The sequence below is a fragment of the Podarcis muralis genome, chromosome 1 (assembly GCF_964188315.1).
Source record: "Podarcis muralis chromosome 1, rPodMur119.hap1.1, whole genome shotgun sequence".
NCBI lineage: Eukaryota > Metazoa > Chordata > Lepidosauria > Squamata > Lacertidae > Podarcis > Podarcis muralis.
Genome location: NC_135655.1, coordinates 12569659 through 12586489, shown reverse-complemented (window position 1 = coordinate 12586489; position 16831 = coordinate 12569659). Strand labels below are relative to the sequence as shown.

The following is a 16831-nucleotide window of genomic DNA, read 5'->3' as shown; positions in this document are numbered from 1 at the left end:
TCTGTGGTTTCACCCATGAGGGTGGGGAGGGGAGAGGAATGCGTCAGGACTGAATGCTTCTTCCTGCAAATCCTTGCTTTGTGAAAGACTAGAATTGGTGGGTGCAAGGTTAGGCAAGCGCCCTTCTGCCTGATTTGCCCCACTCTGTAATCTATGGGTCTACAGTGTGCTGCCTAAAGGGCACTTCGTTGGCACCCGCCAGTAGTTGAGATTCCTGCATTGCAGGGGGTTGGACTAGATGACCCCTGGGTCCCTTCCAACTCTTAAGGTTCTGTGATTTAAAACACAGCAGGGCAGTTGATGGTTGATGGCCCTGTTGGGTGAGTGAGGAGTCTAGCCTTGAGCAAGCATTACTGCCCATTTCTCGTTTGCTTTGGCAAAGTTTAAATGCTGGGCCAATGTTAAAATTCGTTCCTAGGGAAATATGCACTTTTCCAGTTGTTGTCATTGTTTAGTCGTTTAGTCGTGTCCGACTCTTCGTGACCCCATGGACCAGAGCACGCCAGGCACTTCTGTCTTCCACTGCCTCCCGCAGTTTGGTCAGACTCATGTTTGTAGCTTCGAGAACACTGTCCAACCATCTCGCCCTCTGTCGTCCCCTTCTCCTTGTGCCCTCCATCTTTCCCAACATCAGGCTCTTTTCCAGGGAGTCTTCTCTTCTCATGAGGTGGCCAAAGTATTGGAGCCTCAGCTTCAGGATCTGTCCTTCCAGTGAGCACTCAGGGCTGATTTCCTTCAGAATGGATAGGTTTGATCTTCTTGCAGTCCATGGGACTCTCAAGAGTCTCCTCCAGCACCAGAATTCAAAAGCATCCATTCTTCGGCAATCAGCCTTCTTTATGATCCAGCTCTCACTTCCATACATCACTACTGGGAAAACCATGGCTTTTTCCAGTACAAGGTCTTAATTCCAGAGGTCTCTCCTCTCTCTGGCTGATACGGTCAGTGCTCGTATCGAGGCTGCTTCTGTATTTTGCCTGACCGCTTGAACACGCAGGAATCCTCAAACAATTATGTCAGCTTCCCCTGTTTGCATTGGGGCGGTTCTTCTTCGTGTGTATTTTCCATTGCATCGTGTGTGTGTGTGTGTGTGTGTGTGTGTGTTTGTGTTTGTTTAACCAAAAGAGATTTGGTCCGGGCTCTGTATTTATAATGGTCTTTGCATCTTTTATAACCTGTTTGGGTTAATCGACGTTGCCTTGTTTTTCACCCACCCCCCACCTTGTCTTTCAGGAATAGCTGAGGAAGGGGAAAGAGGAAGACGGGGAGAAAGAGCTCGATTTCTGTGCACCGCTGTGGGCAAGCGTCTTGTCTGGCTTCCATCGCTAGGTCGAGGGGGAATTTGCCATTATGAATGAAGTTGCAATAGTGAAAGAGGGCTGGCTCCACAAACGAGGTAAGTACTGTCCCTCCTCCCCTTCTCCACCTTTGCTGAAGCCGAGTAGTTCGGGATCAGTGCCTGGATGTGTTATAACTTATGCAAGTTGCAAGTAAGTTGCCTTGGGTTCTTTGGTTGAGGTGTGTGATGATAGGAAAGTGAGACATCAGTGTAAGAAATACTGTATTTTTCACCCCATAAGATGCACCTGACCATAAGACGCACCTAGTTTTTAGAGGGGGAATGCAAGAAAAAAATATTATTTAAAGGGAGCGCTGAGCAGAGCCTGTATGCATCCCAGGCTCTGCTCAGCGCTCCCTTTCACGAGCTGCGTGGAGCATGTGTGCTGTGCTTGCAGGGTTTTCCTTGAGGAGGGAAAAGCCCCCAAGAGCTGCACACACTCCGCACAGCTCTTTAAAGGGACTGAGGGGCTAAGCCAGAAGCTAGAACAGCGAGAGGGAGCGTTGCGCAGCTATCCCTCTTGCTTTTCTGACTTCTGGGATAGCTGCGCAGCCTGCATTTGCTCCATAAGACGCACACACATCCCCCCTTATTTTTTAGGAGGGGGAAAGTGTGTCTTATAAAGCGAAAAATACGGTAAATTAATAAAATCGGGAGAAACATGGTCTATCTGAGCCACCCAGTGTAGGCCCCACTATGCATTTAAAACAGTCATGGCTCCCCCCAGAGAATTCTGGTTGTACTGTTTGTTATGGGTGCTGTGAGTTGTATGGGGAACCCATTTCCCAGAGTTCCCTGGGAAGAAGGATCGATTGTTAAACCACTCTGAGAATTGTAGCTGTGTGAGCACTCCCCTAGTAACTCCCTTAACCAACTGCGGTTCCCAATATCCTTTGGGGCTGTTTAAAGGGGTATGATATTGCTTTAAATGTACAATGTGGATGGGGCCATAGAGTAGGGCTGCCATATTTCAAAAAGTTAAAATCTGAAATAGACAGTAGAAAAGGGGAACAGACAACAAAAGTTATTTAGCAGCTTTTGGGGGGGACAAAGTTGTTGGGCTTTTTCTGCAAAAGCGCAAAAAAAATGCAGCTTTTTGAGCTATTTTTATAAACATTCATTGAGCTCTAGACTTCTGACATGGGTTGTCATGCATCCGTATTTTCCCGGAGATTTTGGCGATTTCTGCCCGGACTCTGCTTGCGACTGCAGTATTCCGGCTATGTCCGGGGAATTCCAAACATATGGCAGCCCTACCTTCGAGGCTTCCAAATGTTTGTGTCAAGGGAGGATGTTTCTGGTTCTGTATGTAATGGCTACAGGTTGTTGTTGTTGTTTTTTTTAATAGAAAACTGACATATGTGAAATGCATCACACCCAGAATTTTAGGCTGTGCATTTGTGAGTTTGAATAGCACCTTCCTTTGAACGGCTCTAATCGTTCATGCGTTGTAACATGCTTTGGCACAAAGCATTGTGGGGGAACATTGGTAAACGTATCTGACAGACGGTGCTCCGGGAGAGATGCTTTTCTCTTTTTGTTTTAATAATTTTTATTTATAAAGTTTTCAAATATAACAATAAAAGAAAAACATTCCATCCAATTCTAATCTTTCCACTTTCAGACTTCCTTCAGTCTATCTGGAAATTTTCATGTTTTCACAGTTATTCACATTTCTTGCATCTGTATTGTTGTTGTTTTTTGTTGTTTTTTAACCAAATTAATCTTAGCAATTATTATAAAACAATATTTCCTTCCATTGTTATCACAGAGCTTCTTGAAAACCTACAAACGTTAATTGACCTTCACATAAATTTTTAATATACTCTGTAAATTTATTCCAGTCCTCGGTAAACCTCTGGTCTCGCTGGTTCCGAATGCTTTTCTCTGTTACATACATACCCGTATTTTTCGCTCTATAAGACGCACCAGACCACAAGACGCACCTAGTTTTGGGAGGAGAAAACAAGGGAAAAAATATTCTGAATCTCAGAAGCCAGAACAGCACGAGGGATCGCTGCACAGTGAAAGCAGCAATCCCACTTGCTGTTCTGGCTTCTGGGATAGCTGCGCAGCCTGCATTCGCGCCATAAGACGCACACACATTTCCCCTTACTTTTTAGGAGGGAAAAAGTGAGTCTTATAGAGCAAAAAATACCGTACTTCCGTGCTGCAGCCGATAACCCAATATGAGGACTTAGTTGATTCTTTTGAAGGAAGCTCATATCTAGTGCTGGAAGTGTTGAGGGCACATTTCAGCAGCACATTTTGCAAAGTTCTTCCTGGGAGAAGAAGCAGTCATGTAAAGGTCCTTGATTAAGAATGACCACAAGCTATAGGAAAAACACAGGATGCTTGCAAACATTTGCAGGTGCAGTTGGGGGGGTCTTGGTCACTCCAAAGCCCAGATTAGTAGGTTTTTGTACAAAATAATACCTGTGATGATGAAAGAAAAATAGACAGTTTTGTTGAGTTGATGAGGAATGTTCTAACAGGAGAAAACGCTTTAAAAATTCAGGTTTGTAAATGAGTTTTGTCGATTGGTTGACTCCTGATACAATTTGTGCTGATGATTAAGGGAAGTGAGCGATTTTATCTCTTATGAAAATGTTAATTCTTAACCTGCGCCTCCCATCACATGATACCCAAGACACTTTACAGAATGTGTAGGGTCTTGAATCAGTAAACGAGTGAAATCTTTTAAGTTTTTATCTAAAATCTATTAAATCAAATTGCCAAACTACATTCTACTAACCCAGTAAACCCAACAAAAAGTCAGTCTTTATTAGCCTGAATTGTTTATTGCTGAAGTCGTTCATATGAATGACACCTTTAGGTAGCTAAAAGCAGCTGGAATGAAAGAAAAGGGAAAGTTTCCTCTTACATGTTGGAGAAGCTTTATTACTTTTCCTTCAGTAACTCAGGCACATTTATAAGTACTGGCAACCGCAGATGAATAACAGGAGGTTTGTGCCTCGTGTCTATATTTCTCTCTTAGTGCCGTTTTTTGTTTTTTTAAAGTCTCAGCCTGGCCTTTTTGATCCGGGAGAACAAACACTAGGGGTGTTAATTGTAATTTGATAATTGACTCCTAGAGTAGGAGTGGAGAACCTGAGGCCCTCCATATGTTGCTAGACTACAAATCCCATCAGTCGTAGCCAGCATGGCCAATGGTCACAGATGATGGGAATTGTAGTCCCATCAGAATCCACTAGCTCCCTGTCCGTTGTCTAATGTGAAACCATTGGTGAACAAGAAAGTTCAGAAGGGGAACAGTTTGGATGGCCCCAAGACACAGAGCAAGCAGTAGTCAGAGACTTACAAATGAGTAGCATGGGGAAGAGTGACCACTTTGATCTGCAGAACCGGCACTGTAAACAGAAGCCACATAATACTCATTCCAAACTTGTAGGAAATCAATCTTTTAGTGTGGTAAAGCCTATGTTTTGGAGATCCATGCCTATTGAAATCAGGCAGACACCACCCCCTGTGCACTTTATGGTGCCTGCTAAAACATTTTTGTTTTAGGCAAGCCCATCCAGACATGTAGAATGTTGACATGTGCTTTAATCCGGTTTTGGGTGTCAAGGAGCCTTGGTTGGCCTCAGATAGCGGGGTTGACTAGCTCTATGGAGCATCGTCAGTCTCAGAAAGCGGCCCACCTCTTGCCCACAGAACACCCAGTGTTCGAAATTCCCCAGGCACGTTTTGCTACTGGCGCAGGTCCACCTGCGGCTACGTGGAGATTTCTGGGCACCAGGTTGGTGGCCACAGTTTAAAAACCTCTGCCTTAGTCCGTAGTTAATACCATTTCCATTTCCACTGTGTTTCTCCTTGCATACTGAATTGTTGTAGGAGCAAGCTACAGTCAAGCAGTGTAGTTGAGATCATGGAATCGTAGAATTGTAGCGTTGGAAAAAGGACCCCAGCAGTCATCTAGTCTAACCCTCTGGTGAATAGGCATTCCGTTGTGGTCACCGTAACTCACGTTTAAGGTGCTGTTTGGCACCTAGCTTACATATCTGAGTTTCTAACACCGCATGTTTATGGAAAACCCAGCATTAAGTCATAGATAGGCTATCAACCCCCGTGGTGAGCTCTTATTCTGAGAATTAATGAACTTTAAGGTGGGATTTGAACCCAGTTTTCCCAGGTCCTGATCTAGCGCACTCTCAGTATTATGCTCTTCTGCTTTTCCCCAAACTATGCCTCAGAGACGGCACATGCTCCCTTAACTCTTGTTCCTGGTTTCAGCAACAACTTGTCTTGCAATACGGTTTTTAAATTTTGTGCTCACACCGCCAGGAGTTGTGGCCTGTGTTTACCTTTTGTTTTGTTTTTTGGCTGTGTTTCTGAGTGCGCCTTTTTAATAGCGGCTTTCCGTTCACAACAATGGCTGTGTAAAAATATACTTGGAGTGCAAAGAAACAAAAACAAGAACTTGGCTGGCTTTTGAAAAGAGCATCAAGGTTTTCAAGTGCACCGACCACAGGATGTTTCCAAAACCAGTGTCTGATATTTTGAGCTTGTGAAACATGCTCAGGCTATAATTACAACAAGGAAAGCTTACAGAAAGAAAATACAGATTATGAACTGTGGGTTGTATTCAGTGTTAGTCATGCTTAGAGTAGACCGCTTGAAATGAATGGACAAGGCTAACTCGGTTCCATTAGAATTAATGGGTAGAACTTACTTGGCTGCAGCTTTGCATGTTTGTTAAAATTATCTCCCTTTGAAAGGAAAACAAACCAGTGAACTGAGCCACTTGTGTTTCATTTTTTAAGATGCAATCATCTGAACAGTATAGCGTATTTGCTGTTTTAATTGAGTTCTTCATCCAGTTACAGTTATATTTAGAGAGCTGCTAAGGTTTACAATTCAGGTTGCAAAATTCTTTGGAACTCTTGTGAATGGGAGGCACTTAAGCTTTTTGTATATAGGGCAGATGTGGGGAACCTTGAGGCCTCCAGATGTTGCAGAACTACAATTCCCATAATCCCTGGCCATTGGCTTTGCCAACATGGATTGATGGCAGTTAATAATAATATCTTTACAGTGGTATCTCAGGTTAAGTACCTAATTCGTTCCGGAGGTCCATACTTAACCTGAAACTGTTCTTAACCTGAAGCACCACTTTAGCTAATGGGGCCTCCTGCTGCTGCTGCGCTGCCGGAACACAATTTCTGTTCTCATCCTGAAGCAAAGTTCTTAACCTGAAGCACTATTTCTGGGTTAGCGGAGTCTGTAACCTGAAGCGTATGTAACCTAAAGCATATGTAACCCGAGGTACCACTGTATTGTCATTGTACAACCTGTGTTCTGGTTCAGTAACATTTGGAGGGCGAAATGTTCCCCACATGAGTGTTGGTACTTAATGGCCTAGCATGCAGAACTCACTTTTTTAAAAAAATGCTTTTTAGTATGTGGCTCAAAGGCATACAAGCTTCAGGACCAAACTATGTTTCCCAATCTCCTCTCTGGAGCCTCATCAAGTCTCTAGTTCTCATTGTTGTGCAAGTTACAGTGGTACCTCAGGTTAAGTACTTAATTCGTTCCTGAGGTCCGTACTTAACCTGAAACTGTTCTTAACCTGAAGCACCACTTTAGCTAATGGGGTCTCCTGCTGCCGCCGTGCCGCCGGAGCACTATTTCTGGGTTAGCGGCGTATGTAACCTGAAGCGTATGTAACCTTCAAAATCTAATGTACTTCAAAAATCTAGGATGGTACGCTGGAAGGATATTTGTTTGTGCTGTAAAATCTAACTTTTTTATTTTCTAAGCTTTCATGAGAAGGGGCTGCTCCTACCCATTGGTCCGTCTATTCAAGTTAGTAAGTTGAAAACTCATCGGACAACTTGGCTTGCCCCCATCTGCCAGAAGATTGATCGGCCATGTGAATTTCATATCTGAGTTCAGGAATGCAGTGGCTGTGTACCTCTAAGCACATTGCAGAATTATATTTCGGAGCACAGCCGTATTAAGAGGTTTCCACTGTGGCCTCCCATGTGCTTTTCCCCTGCACTAAATGGAGAAATGAAATGAGACTCCTTCCTCTATGTCTGTCTTGGTAGTTCCTGGCAGAGGCATGAGTCAGTCACTTAAAGGAAGTGCTACTTCCAGGACAGCAGATGTTTCGTTTGTGGAAAGACCAGTCATCTCCCTGACCTCAAGCCAGAAGCTTGCAGATCTCATGAATGAACTCTTCAGCTTTCAATGGGTGTTGAGTAGCCCTGTGACCCTAATTGCAATAGCCCGGGGTTTAGTCATCTGCAAATACAGCAGCAGCTATTACCAATAACTTCCTCTGTTTCTCTTGGGGAATGCAGAGCGCATAGCAGAAGCTGTGACAAGGGGAAGGGACGGTCAGCATTGCCAGGAGCCTAGGATGTTGTCTTGTACAGGGCCAGACCATTGCTCCATCTAGCTCAGTATTTACCTACACTGACTGGCAGACGCTCTCCAGGGATTAAGCCTGTGAGCTTCTGTGTGCAAAGGGCCTGCTCTGCAATTGGGCAATAGCTCTTCCTTGTCATGACCACAAGTTGCGGGGAAAACATTTCTCTGTGTCCCTGTGTGCATATTACCTAAAATATTACCTGCGGTAAGAGGGAGGTGTGGTGATGGTTGGAGGTGCTGCGTTTGATTTTTCAGTCCTGTGTATCCCAATGTCATATTTTCAGATGGCACCAAAATGTTGGAACATCTTCCCTGGATAAGTTCTTGGCTTCCCTTTTCTGTTGCCCCTGGTGCTATGTGGGCAGAAGCTGCTGGTTCAGTCCCCAGCATTGCCAAGTAGGGATGAAAATCTGGAGAGCTAATGCAGTCGCTGTAAACAGTACAGAACTAGATCGACCAACAGTCTTCACTCCATATTAGAGTTGGGTTTTTGTTTTAAGCATTTTAAAAAGCACATTGGAAGCATTTACAGTGGTACCTCGGGTTAAGTACTTAATTCGTTCCGGAGGTCTGTTCTTAACCTGAAACTGTTCTTAACCTGAAGCACCACTTTAGCTAATGGGGCCTTCTGCTGCCGCTGCGCCACTGGAGCATGATTTCTGTTCTCATCCTGAAGCAAAGTTCTTAACCTGAGGTGCTATTTCTGGGTTAGCGGAGTCTGTAACCTGAAGCGTATGTAACCCGAGGTACCACTGTATTGAAAGGTGGGCTACAAACAATTTAATTAACGAACAAGGCACACTCTTCGAATGTAAACTCTCTGCAAATCAAAACATAGTTCAGTAAAAAATTAGGCAAATGCTTGATGGTCGGGAATGTTAGGTGCAGAACATTTTTGAGGACAAGTTTATAAAGGTGGTAACGGGAGGCTGAATGCATTATTTATTTCATAAGATTTTTATACTGTGTGATAGTAAGAAGACAAAACAAAACAAAAACAAAAGCATCATTCATTAGATCATATCCCACCTTTCCTCCAAGGAACTCAAGCTGGTGAATGTGGTCCCTCTGGCCATTTTTGTTCTGACAACACCCCTGCAAGGTAGGCTAGGCAAGACGGAGTGATAGTGGCTGGGCCTTCATTAGAGTGGTGGTTAGAATCTGGGTCTAATCCTGATGCTGAATAATTCTCCTTGTTGCTATTAGCAACAGCATCTCTCCACATGTTTGTGTGTGAGAGTGTGCAAAATCAATATTGTGTGATCTCCACAAGCAGAACCAGCAGGACATAGTTGACTTACCGTGGTAAGCATAAGGTTGATGGGGTAGCTGTACGTCTCATGTTGTGTTATGACACACTTCCAATGGCAGTCATTTTGTGTTATTGCCCCTGCCCTCCCAGCCTCATAGCAGCTATTTTTATGACCGGCACTTCCAGAACACTTTCAAAATTCAAAATGTGCCCATTGGTCCAGAAATGTGCCCATTGGCGACCATGTGCTAGTCTGGCACTGAGACATCAAAGTTGAGTTTAAGTGAAAATGCCCATGCCGTCTTTTAACAAAACAACGACCTGGAATTAACAGCTCACGTAGGGAATTATATAATGAAATGCAACAGGTTTTTGGGAAATGCAAGGGAACCATGATAAGCTGACTTAATCACCCCAAGATCTCCTTGTAGCAACACTGACTCTCACGGGTGGGTGGGACGCTTGGGGTGGTGGGGAGGTCATTCTTCAGTCAGTATGTGGGGCAGAGAACCTGTCAGTGTGGGTGGAAGAAGAGTTGCGCTATATGCAGTAGAAGACTTTGATCTTGTGGCTTTGTTGCTCTTCTGTTTCAACCGTCAAATCGACCTTTTGGTGGTGGGCAGGATGCTGGGAGATATCAACTGAGGGCCAGATCACAGAATGCTCTGGTCATGGCTTGGCTTGGTGCATCAAGTTTTGTACTGAAGGGTAACTTGTCAAAAACTTCTGCTTAACCATTGGAGGTAGTCGATGTTGGCAAGGACACACCTGTCTTTATGAATACTCCTAATGGAAGGGGTGGGTAACCATTGGCCCTCCAGATGTTGCCAGACTCTTAACTCCCACCCTCCCCACTCAGCATAACCAGTGATCAGGGTGGTGAGAGTTGTACAACATCTGGAGGACCGCAGTATCATATGGTGCCAGTAATATCTGCACCAGGGATGGGGAACCTCTGGCCCTCAACTGCAAATCCCATAACCTCTTGACTGTTGGCCATGCAGGCTGAGGCATGTTGGGAGTTAGATTCCCAACAACATCTGGTTCCCTATCCTTGTCTTATGACCTGAGCCAATGGATCTTTCTCTTTTATCTGTTTTGCCGTAATTCCTTCCAACTCCAGTTGGCTGGTACTGTGTCATCTCATGGGCCAAAGAATGTATACACCCTCTACATCAGGGTTTCCCAAACTTGGGTTTCCTGCTGTTTTTTGGACTACAACTCCCATCATCCCTAGCTAGCAGGACCAGTGGCTAGGGATGATGGAAATTGTAGTTCAAAAACAGCTGACTCTACATCATGAAGACCACCATTTAAAGGCACAGTACTATTCCTAAACAGTCATGTGAATAAAGCATATGTAAAACACACACAACGTAAACATTTGTGTTTTGCAAATGCATTTAAGTAATAGTTTAGAAGAAGAAGAAGAAGAAGACAGTCAGATAGGTTAAGGCTTAAATGAGCAAGTTAAGTCACGAAATATCTGATGCTGAGGGTAACATTTAATACTGGACGCAGAGGGAGATGAAGGACAGCCATCAATAGACACAGTCTACCTCAATTCTGAGACAAAAGGGTTTGGAGTCAATGTTGAGGCACTAAGGGCAGGGATGGGTACACTTCAGATATGTTGGGTTTTCTCTGCCTTTTTCTGGAACGCCAAGTTTCACCAACCCCAGGTACAAAAGCCACAGAGTTAGAAGTAAAGAACAGGTTGCCTCCGAATGCATTCTGATCCTAAGGTTTTGTTTTCAGTGTCAGAAGAGAATTCAGCTCGCTGTCCTTTCTCACAGAAGCCTGTTCCAGCTTAGCTTTTGTCTTTAAGAATGGTTTATGGTTTCAAGTCCCCTTCCTTACAGGCTTCCCATAGGCATCTAATGGGCCCCTGTGAGAACAGGATGCTGGAATAGGTGGGCCTTTGGTCTGATCCAGCAGGGCTCTTCCTATGTTCCTTTGTCCTTATGACTGCTGGATGTCCTCTGATTTTAATCGTCCTGTATTTTTTATTTGTTTGGTGTATCTTGTTATTGTACACCATCTGGGGACGCTTGCGTGACTGGCAGTAGATGAGTAATTGTAATAAACAAATTTTCAGAGGGGCGAGTTATTTTGCTTTGGAGTCAGAAACCCTTGCTGATCGAATGCAAGCCACCCAGAGATCTACCAGCGCATCCTATCCTAACCTGATTGGTGGGGTTATGCACTAACATAATGCACTACACTTCACTCAGTGTTCGAAATTAGCCAGGCGCATTTTGCGCCTGGTTATTGGCCACTTGTGACCAAGTGAAGATTCCTGGGTGCCAGGACATCTCCACCATCTGGAGGTGCATGTCTGGGGATCATTGGATCAGGACTGTTTTCACACCCTAATACCACATCCTGTAGATTTCTATCAGTTATATTTTATCTGCACAATCGGAATGAATTTCAGGTACCAAAATGCTTTTCCTGTGCAGCCTGAACAAGAGCGGTAAGCAACATTATAGTTAATTGTTGTCACTTGTCTTCAATTTCCCCCACCCCACTGCCCTGCTCACAGTTGTGAAGAATATTCTTAATGTTATGAACGGTCTTGTTTCACCATTAAGAAAAAAGCGGTTGGAATAGGCCAATAAGTATGTGGACTGTCCCTGGATCAAGTGACTTTTCTTCTTTAAGTTCTCAAAGCTCTTAACCTAGCTCAAGGTTGGCATCTGAACTAGCCAGATGGTTAACTGAGAACCAATCACACTCAGTCTTAAATTAGGACTTAAGAGTTGTCCTGCCCCAAAATGACAACTAGACGTTCTGTTTTGGCGACTGCAACCTTGGTTTAAGGAGCCATTTGGCGCCCAGCTTATATAATATCTGAGTTTCCAACACTGATCAAACCTTTGCTGATTGGTAGGGTTATGCACTAAGGTAATCTTCTTTGGCGATCACTCGTAGCCGAGTAAAATTGTATTCCATAAACACAGTTTTAACATTGAGTCTGTAAGTGACTGTGGAGGCCAATTCTGGATCCACACGTCCTTCCACAGTGGGGACATTGGCTGCCGGGCAGGAGTTGATCACGGTGTGGATTTGCCAAGTGTGCCTTCCTCTTAGCACACTGCACTTCACTTAATGCAGCAAATGTCAAGAGCTTTGTGTGAATAGTTAACAGACTGGAAGAGCTGTAGCTCAGTGGGCTGGGAGAGACCTCTGTCTGAAGTCCTGGAGAGCCACTGGCCAATCAGTGTAGACAAAACGGAACTAGATTGTTCAACGGTCTGACAGCTTCCTAAGGAACTAGACATATTGGGCATGGCAACACAGAGACTACCTAGTGAACTTTCACATAGAAGAGGATAAAGACGTCTTCTTTGCTGTTCCAGAGGGCAGGACTACATCTGATGGGCTTAAGCTTCAGGAGGGGTAGATCTTGGTTGAATGCAAGGAGAAACCTCTTGATGGCAAGACAGGACCACAAGGCCTTTCTAGCCCTGCATCCTGTTTCTAGTGGCCAAGCAGATACTTGCAGAAAGCTTGCAGACAAGACATGAACATGGTAGCCCTTTCCTGCTCACATGCCCTTAGCTGGAAGGGGCAGGGGTTGTGAAGAGAAGGAATGAATTGCCTAGTTCTGTTTGCCTGTGTAGTCAAGTGAGGTTTGTTTTTTTAAAACAAACAAACAAACAAAATGGGACTGGAATATTTTCTTGTGCAAATTAGTCTAATTTGCATTGGAAGGTTTTCTGTTTGCATTGGAAAATTTTCTGCTGCCTTAGAGAGTGAACTAATTTAGCATGTTTTTTTTACTTTTATTTGGTAAACAAAGCTAAAAATAAAGCACACCATGTTAATTTATATTTGCTTTTATTTGCACCAATATGGCACAAAGCATATGAATTTTTTGGGGGGGGCAGGGGAATGAAGGCACGCTTAATAAGGTTTAAATGTTAAATTGCGTAGACAATTTTATTAGAATGCTTGTGAACATTTAAAGACAATGCTAGGGACGATTACCTGAGAAACATTAAGTACAACTTTGAAATTGCTAGTATTGCCTAATATTTTATTCGCAGTTGGTGGTAAACTTTCTACCTCACGTTGTGTGATAGGACTCCTTTGTATCTATGCATTGCATAATCTGAAAACAGGATTGTTATACAATTATACTACAAGTATGGTAGTAGTTGCGCTACCAATTTGTTGTTTTTTTAACATGCTAATGGGTTTTGTTTTTTGCAGAATGTATTTAATGGTAAACGTTTGGGTAGTGGCAGTCACTAGGGCAGTGATGGCCAAACTTGGCCCTCCATATGTTTTGGGACTGCAACTCCCATCATCCCTAGCTAACAGGACCAGTGGTCAGGGATGATGGGAACTGTAGTCCCAAAGCAGCTGGAGGGCCAAGTTTGGCCATCACTGCGCTAGGAAAATAAAGAGCGGCCAGCATGTTTTGGAAACCAAAGGATGAGTTTAGCTGTATACATTTGGTTGGTAGCAGCAGCAGCAGCAGCAGCAGCAACATTTCCTGTGCTTGAGAGCGAAGCAGTGGTCAAAAGGCCCTAGAATATGTTCTGAAGATACACAGTGCAGCCGCCCTACTGAAACTAAGCAGGCCAGGGTCATGTTAGCATCTGGGTGGCAGATCAACTGGGACTCAACTCTACACTCCATGGTGGATGGGCAGAATATAAATGCTGTGAAACTGTCGTGGGTTTTCTTTTTAAGGTAAAGGATACAGTCCCTGTCAGAAAGTGGCAGGCAGGTTGTTGTTGTTTAGTCGTGTCCGACTCTTCGTGACCCCATGGACCAGAGCACGCCAGGCACTCCTGTCTTCCACTGCCTCCCGCAGTTTGGTCAAACTCATGTTTGTAGCTTCGAGAACACTGTCCAGCCATCTCGTCCTCTGTCGTCCCCTTCTCCTTGTGCCCTCCATCTTTCCCAACATCAGGGTCTTTTCCAGGGAGTCTTCTCTTCTCATGAGGTGGCCAAAGTATTGGAGTCTCAGCTTCACGATCTGTCCTTCCAGTGAGCACTCAGGGCTGATTTCCTTCAGAATGGAGAGGTTTGATCTTCTTGCAGTCCATGGGACTCTCAAGAGTCTCCTCCAACACCATAATTCAAAAGCATCAATTCTTCGATGATCAGCCTTCTGTATGGTCCAGCTCTCACTTCCATACATCACTAGGTAGGCAGGCAGGTAATGGGGAGCTAAGCTAGTGAAATGCAGATTTAATAGGGAAAACATGCTTGGGGAGGGATTCACCTAACTAATTCTGTCAGTGGAAGCCCTGCGCAAGGGCTTCTGCCTGCGCAACTGGGCTCCCCCCTATTTCCCTTCCTTCATGCACCTCCCCGACAGGATTTGTTCTTGGGGCTCAATAAATATGGGGGTCCGAATATGGCTCTTGGGAGTCAATAAAACCCCCAGGACAGTGCCCAGGAAAGGCACAGTGGCAGCAGGAGGCCCCATTAGCTAAAGTGGTGCTTCAGGTTAAGAACAGTTTCAGGTTAAGAACGGACCTCTGGAACGAATTAAGTACTTAACCTGAGGTACCACTGTATGTGATTCTATGTAGTCTTACCTCTTCCTTTAAGACAGGATTACAGATTAGTTCTGGAAGAAACTCCAGAGTAGTCTTTGTCAACCTGGTTCTCTCCAGATGTTTTGAACTGGGGATGCTGGGAGTTGTAGTTCAAAACATCCAGAGGGCACCAGGTTAGTGAAGGTGCTCTAGGCAAGTGCTGCTACTCAACCTTTTTGGTCTGGCAATCTACAAATCCAAATTTGCTTATTATGATGACTCATCAGATTATTGCCGCGTGAATTGTGGACCTTAGGTCTTCGGCAGCTGTGTTTTGGTGCGTTTTCACATCTAGTTGGCCCTATTTTATAACCGTTACTTGAGCCTCCAAAGCAAAAACTTTCTTAGCGCCCCTGTTAATATGCGCTTACAAAATTATTCACAGTTCCGTTTCTCAAAATGTGAGAACAGCAACCACCTGAATGCAGGATGTTCCTTCATAAATTGTGTTGTTGTGGAGATTAAATGAGGAGGGGGAGAGCCATGTATATAACAACCTTGAGCTCCTTGGAGGAAAAGGTTTGATATAAATGCAATAAATAAATAAGTTACAGGTTTATTCTAAAAACATGCGTTTAGGCAGTGTTAAATATAATGAGCTGTTAACATTTTAAACCTCTTTATTATTGATAAAATCTATTTTGACAAGTGTCAGTTGAATGGCTGAGATTGTATTTTGCCAACGAGTACCTTAGTGCAGATTGTTGTCAGATGCACTCTGTTGTTGTTGTTGTTGTTGTTGTTCTTCTTCTTCTTCTTCTTCTTCTTCTTCTTCTTCTTCTTCTTCTTCTTCTTCCTGCTGCTGCTGCTGCTGCTGCTGCTGCTGCTGCTGCTGCTGCTGTTATATTTTGTCTTTGTAGCAGTCAATGCTGGAAAACCTGTTTTGTAAAGTTATGTACAGTACTACCAAACCTCAGCAGCACAGATACTGCTCCATCAGCAAGCTTCTGATACTCAGTGGTAGCCGCTAAAATTTGGTAACCGCATTTCCAAAAATTTATCTTTGCAGGTCTTACCGCACGGCAATTCAATGAGTTCCTTCTTTTTTTTTGCAGACAAAGACAACTTCATGACATCAGTTGCAATTGGGTTTTGCTTGCACTTGCTCAGAAACCAGTAGGCAAATTTCCCATGTAGTAAATCCCAAGTGGCTGATGGTTGTTTGCCTAATGCTTGTTTGCTTAATGCTAGCTTTTAATCTCATACGGTTTATCTTCCCGTGAAACATGAAGTTCTGTCACGCATGGGAAAGTTGTCTGTTGTTCCCTTTCAAACCCAAACTGCCCAGAGCTCCATTTTAATCATGAAAACTCCCAACTTCTGCTACACGAGTAAAGAGGTTTTCATCCTTACCTCATAAACTGATTCAGCTTAACCAAACGTGTCGGCAAGGTATACTGGTGTTGACCAAATGACTTGGAACGAGTCTCTGACCCCCCTGACAGCCAGCAAACCTCTGTGTGAAGCAATAAGTATACACATTCGGAACCCATCTCTGAACATAAGACGTCACATAAAAGTGCATTGAAGCGAACTGGCTTTGATAAAGTTTATACTTGCCAACACCTTTTTATGTCCTGCATGAAGTACTGCACCTAGCTCTTTGGCTGCCGATGCTTCGCAATTTATGAAGCAGTGATAAGATACAGCATCGGGATCTACATTTAAAACTCGCCGTACTAACCGTAAATGTTGACTTGCCATTGCTGCCACTCCATCTGTGGTGTCACCAACACACTTAAACCAGTCCAAACCACTTTCAGTCGCAAACGTCTCCTAACAATCGAGAATTTTTCTTCCGTGGTTTGTGTTGGCACCTCTGAAACTTGCTTCCTCAATAACCGCATTGACGGGATTAACAAAGCGTACCTAAATCATAAGTGTTGGGCAATTTGCAACATCAGCTGAGTCATCTCAACACTATTGCAAAGTAGGTTTCAACATATATTGATTAACTGTTCATTCACAGTACAGTGGATGCTCGGGTTGGGAACGTGATCCGTGCGGAATGCACGTTCACAACCCACAGCGTTCACAACCCACATCTGCGCACTCACGGGTTGCGATTCGGCGCTTCTGCGCATGCGCAAAGCGTGATTTAGCGCTTCTGTACATGCGTGACCGCCGAAACCCGGAAGTAACCCTTTCCGGTACTTCTGGGTTTCGGCAGTCCGCAACCCAAAAAAACGCAACCTGAAGTGTCTGTAACCCGAGCTTGACTGTATCTGGCATTGCGGAAATTCGATGACTGCTGGCGTTATTCAAAAGAGGAACGACATGCAT

At 44.1% G+C, this 16831-nt stretch overlaps 1 protein-coding gene across 2 annotated transcripts in view; it reads left to right on the top strand.

The window, feature by feature from the left end:
* The window catches only part of AKT1 (AKT serine/threonine kinase 1), a 123890-nt gene that overhangs the window by 19648 nt on the left and 87411 nt on the right, over window positions 1-16831 (top strand). For both annotated transcript variants that reach the window (XM_077923461.1, XM_028747722.2), the window contains exon 2: window positions 1234-1396. In XM_077923461.1, coding sequence (XP_077779587.1) covers window positions 1351-1396 — 46 coding nt within the window. In that variant the 5' untranslated portion in view covers window positions 1234-1350. The remainder of the gene's footprint in view (window positions 1-1233; window positions 1397-16831) is intronic.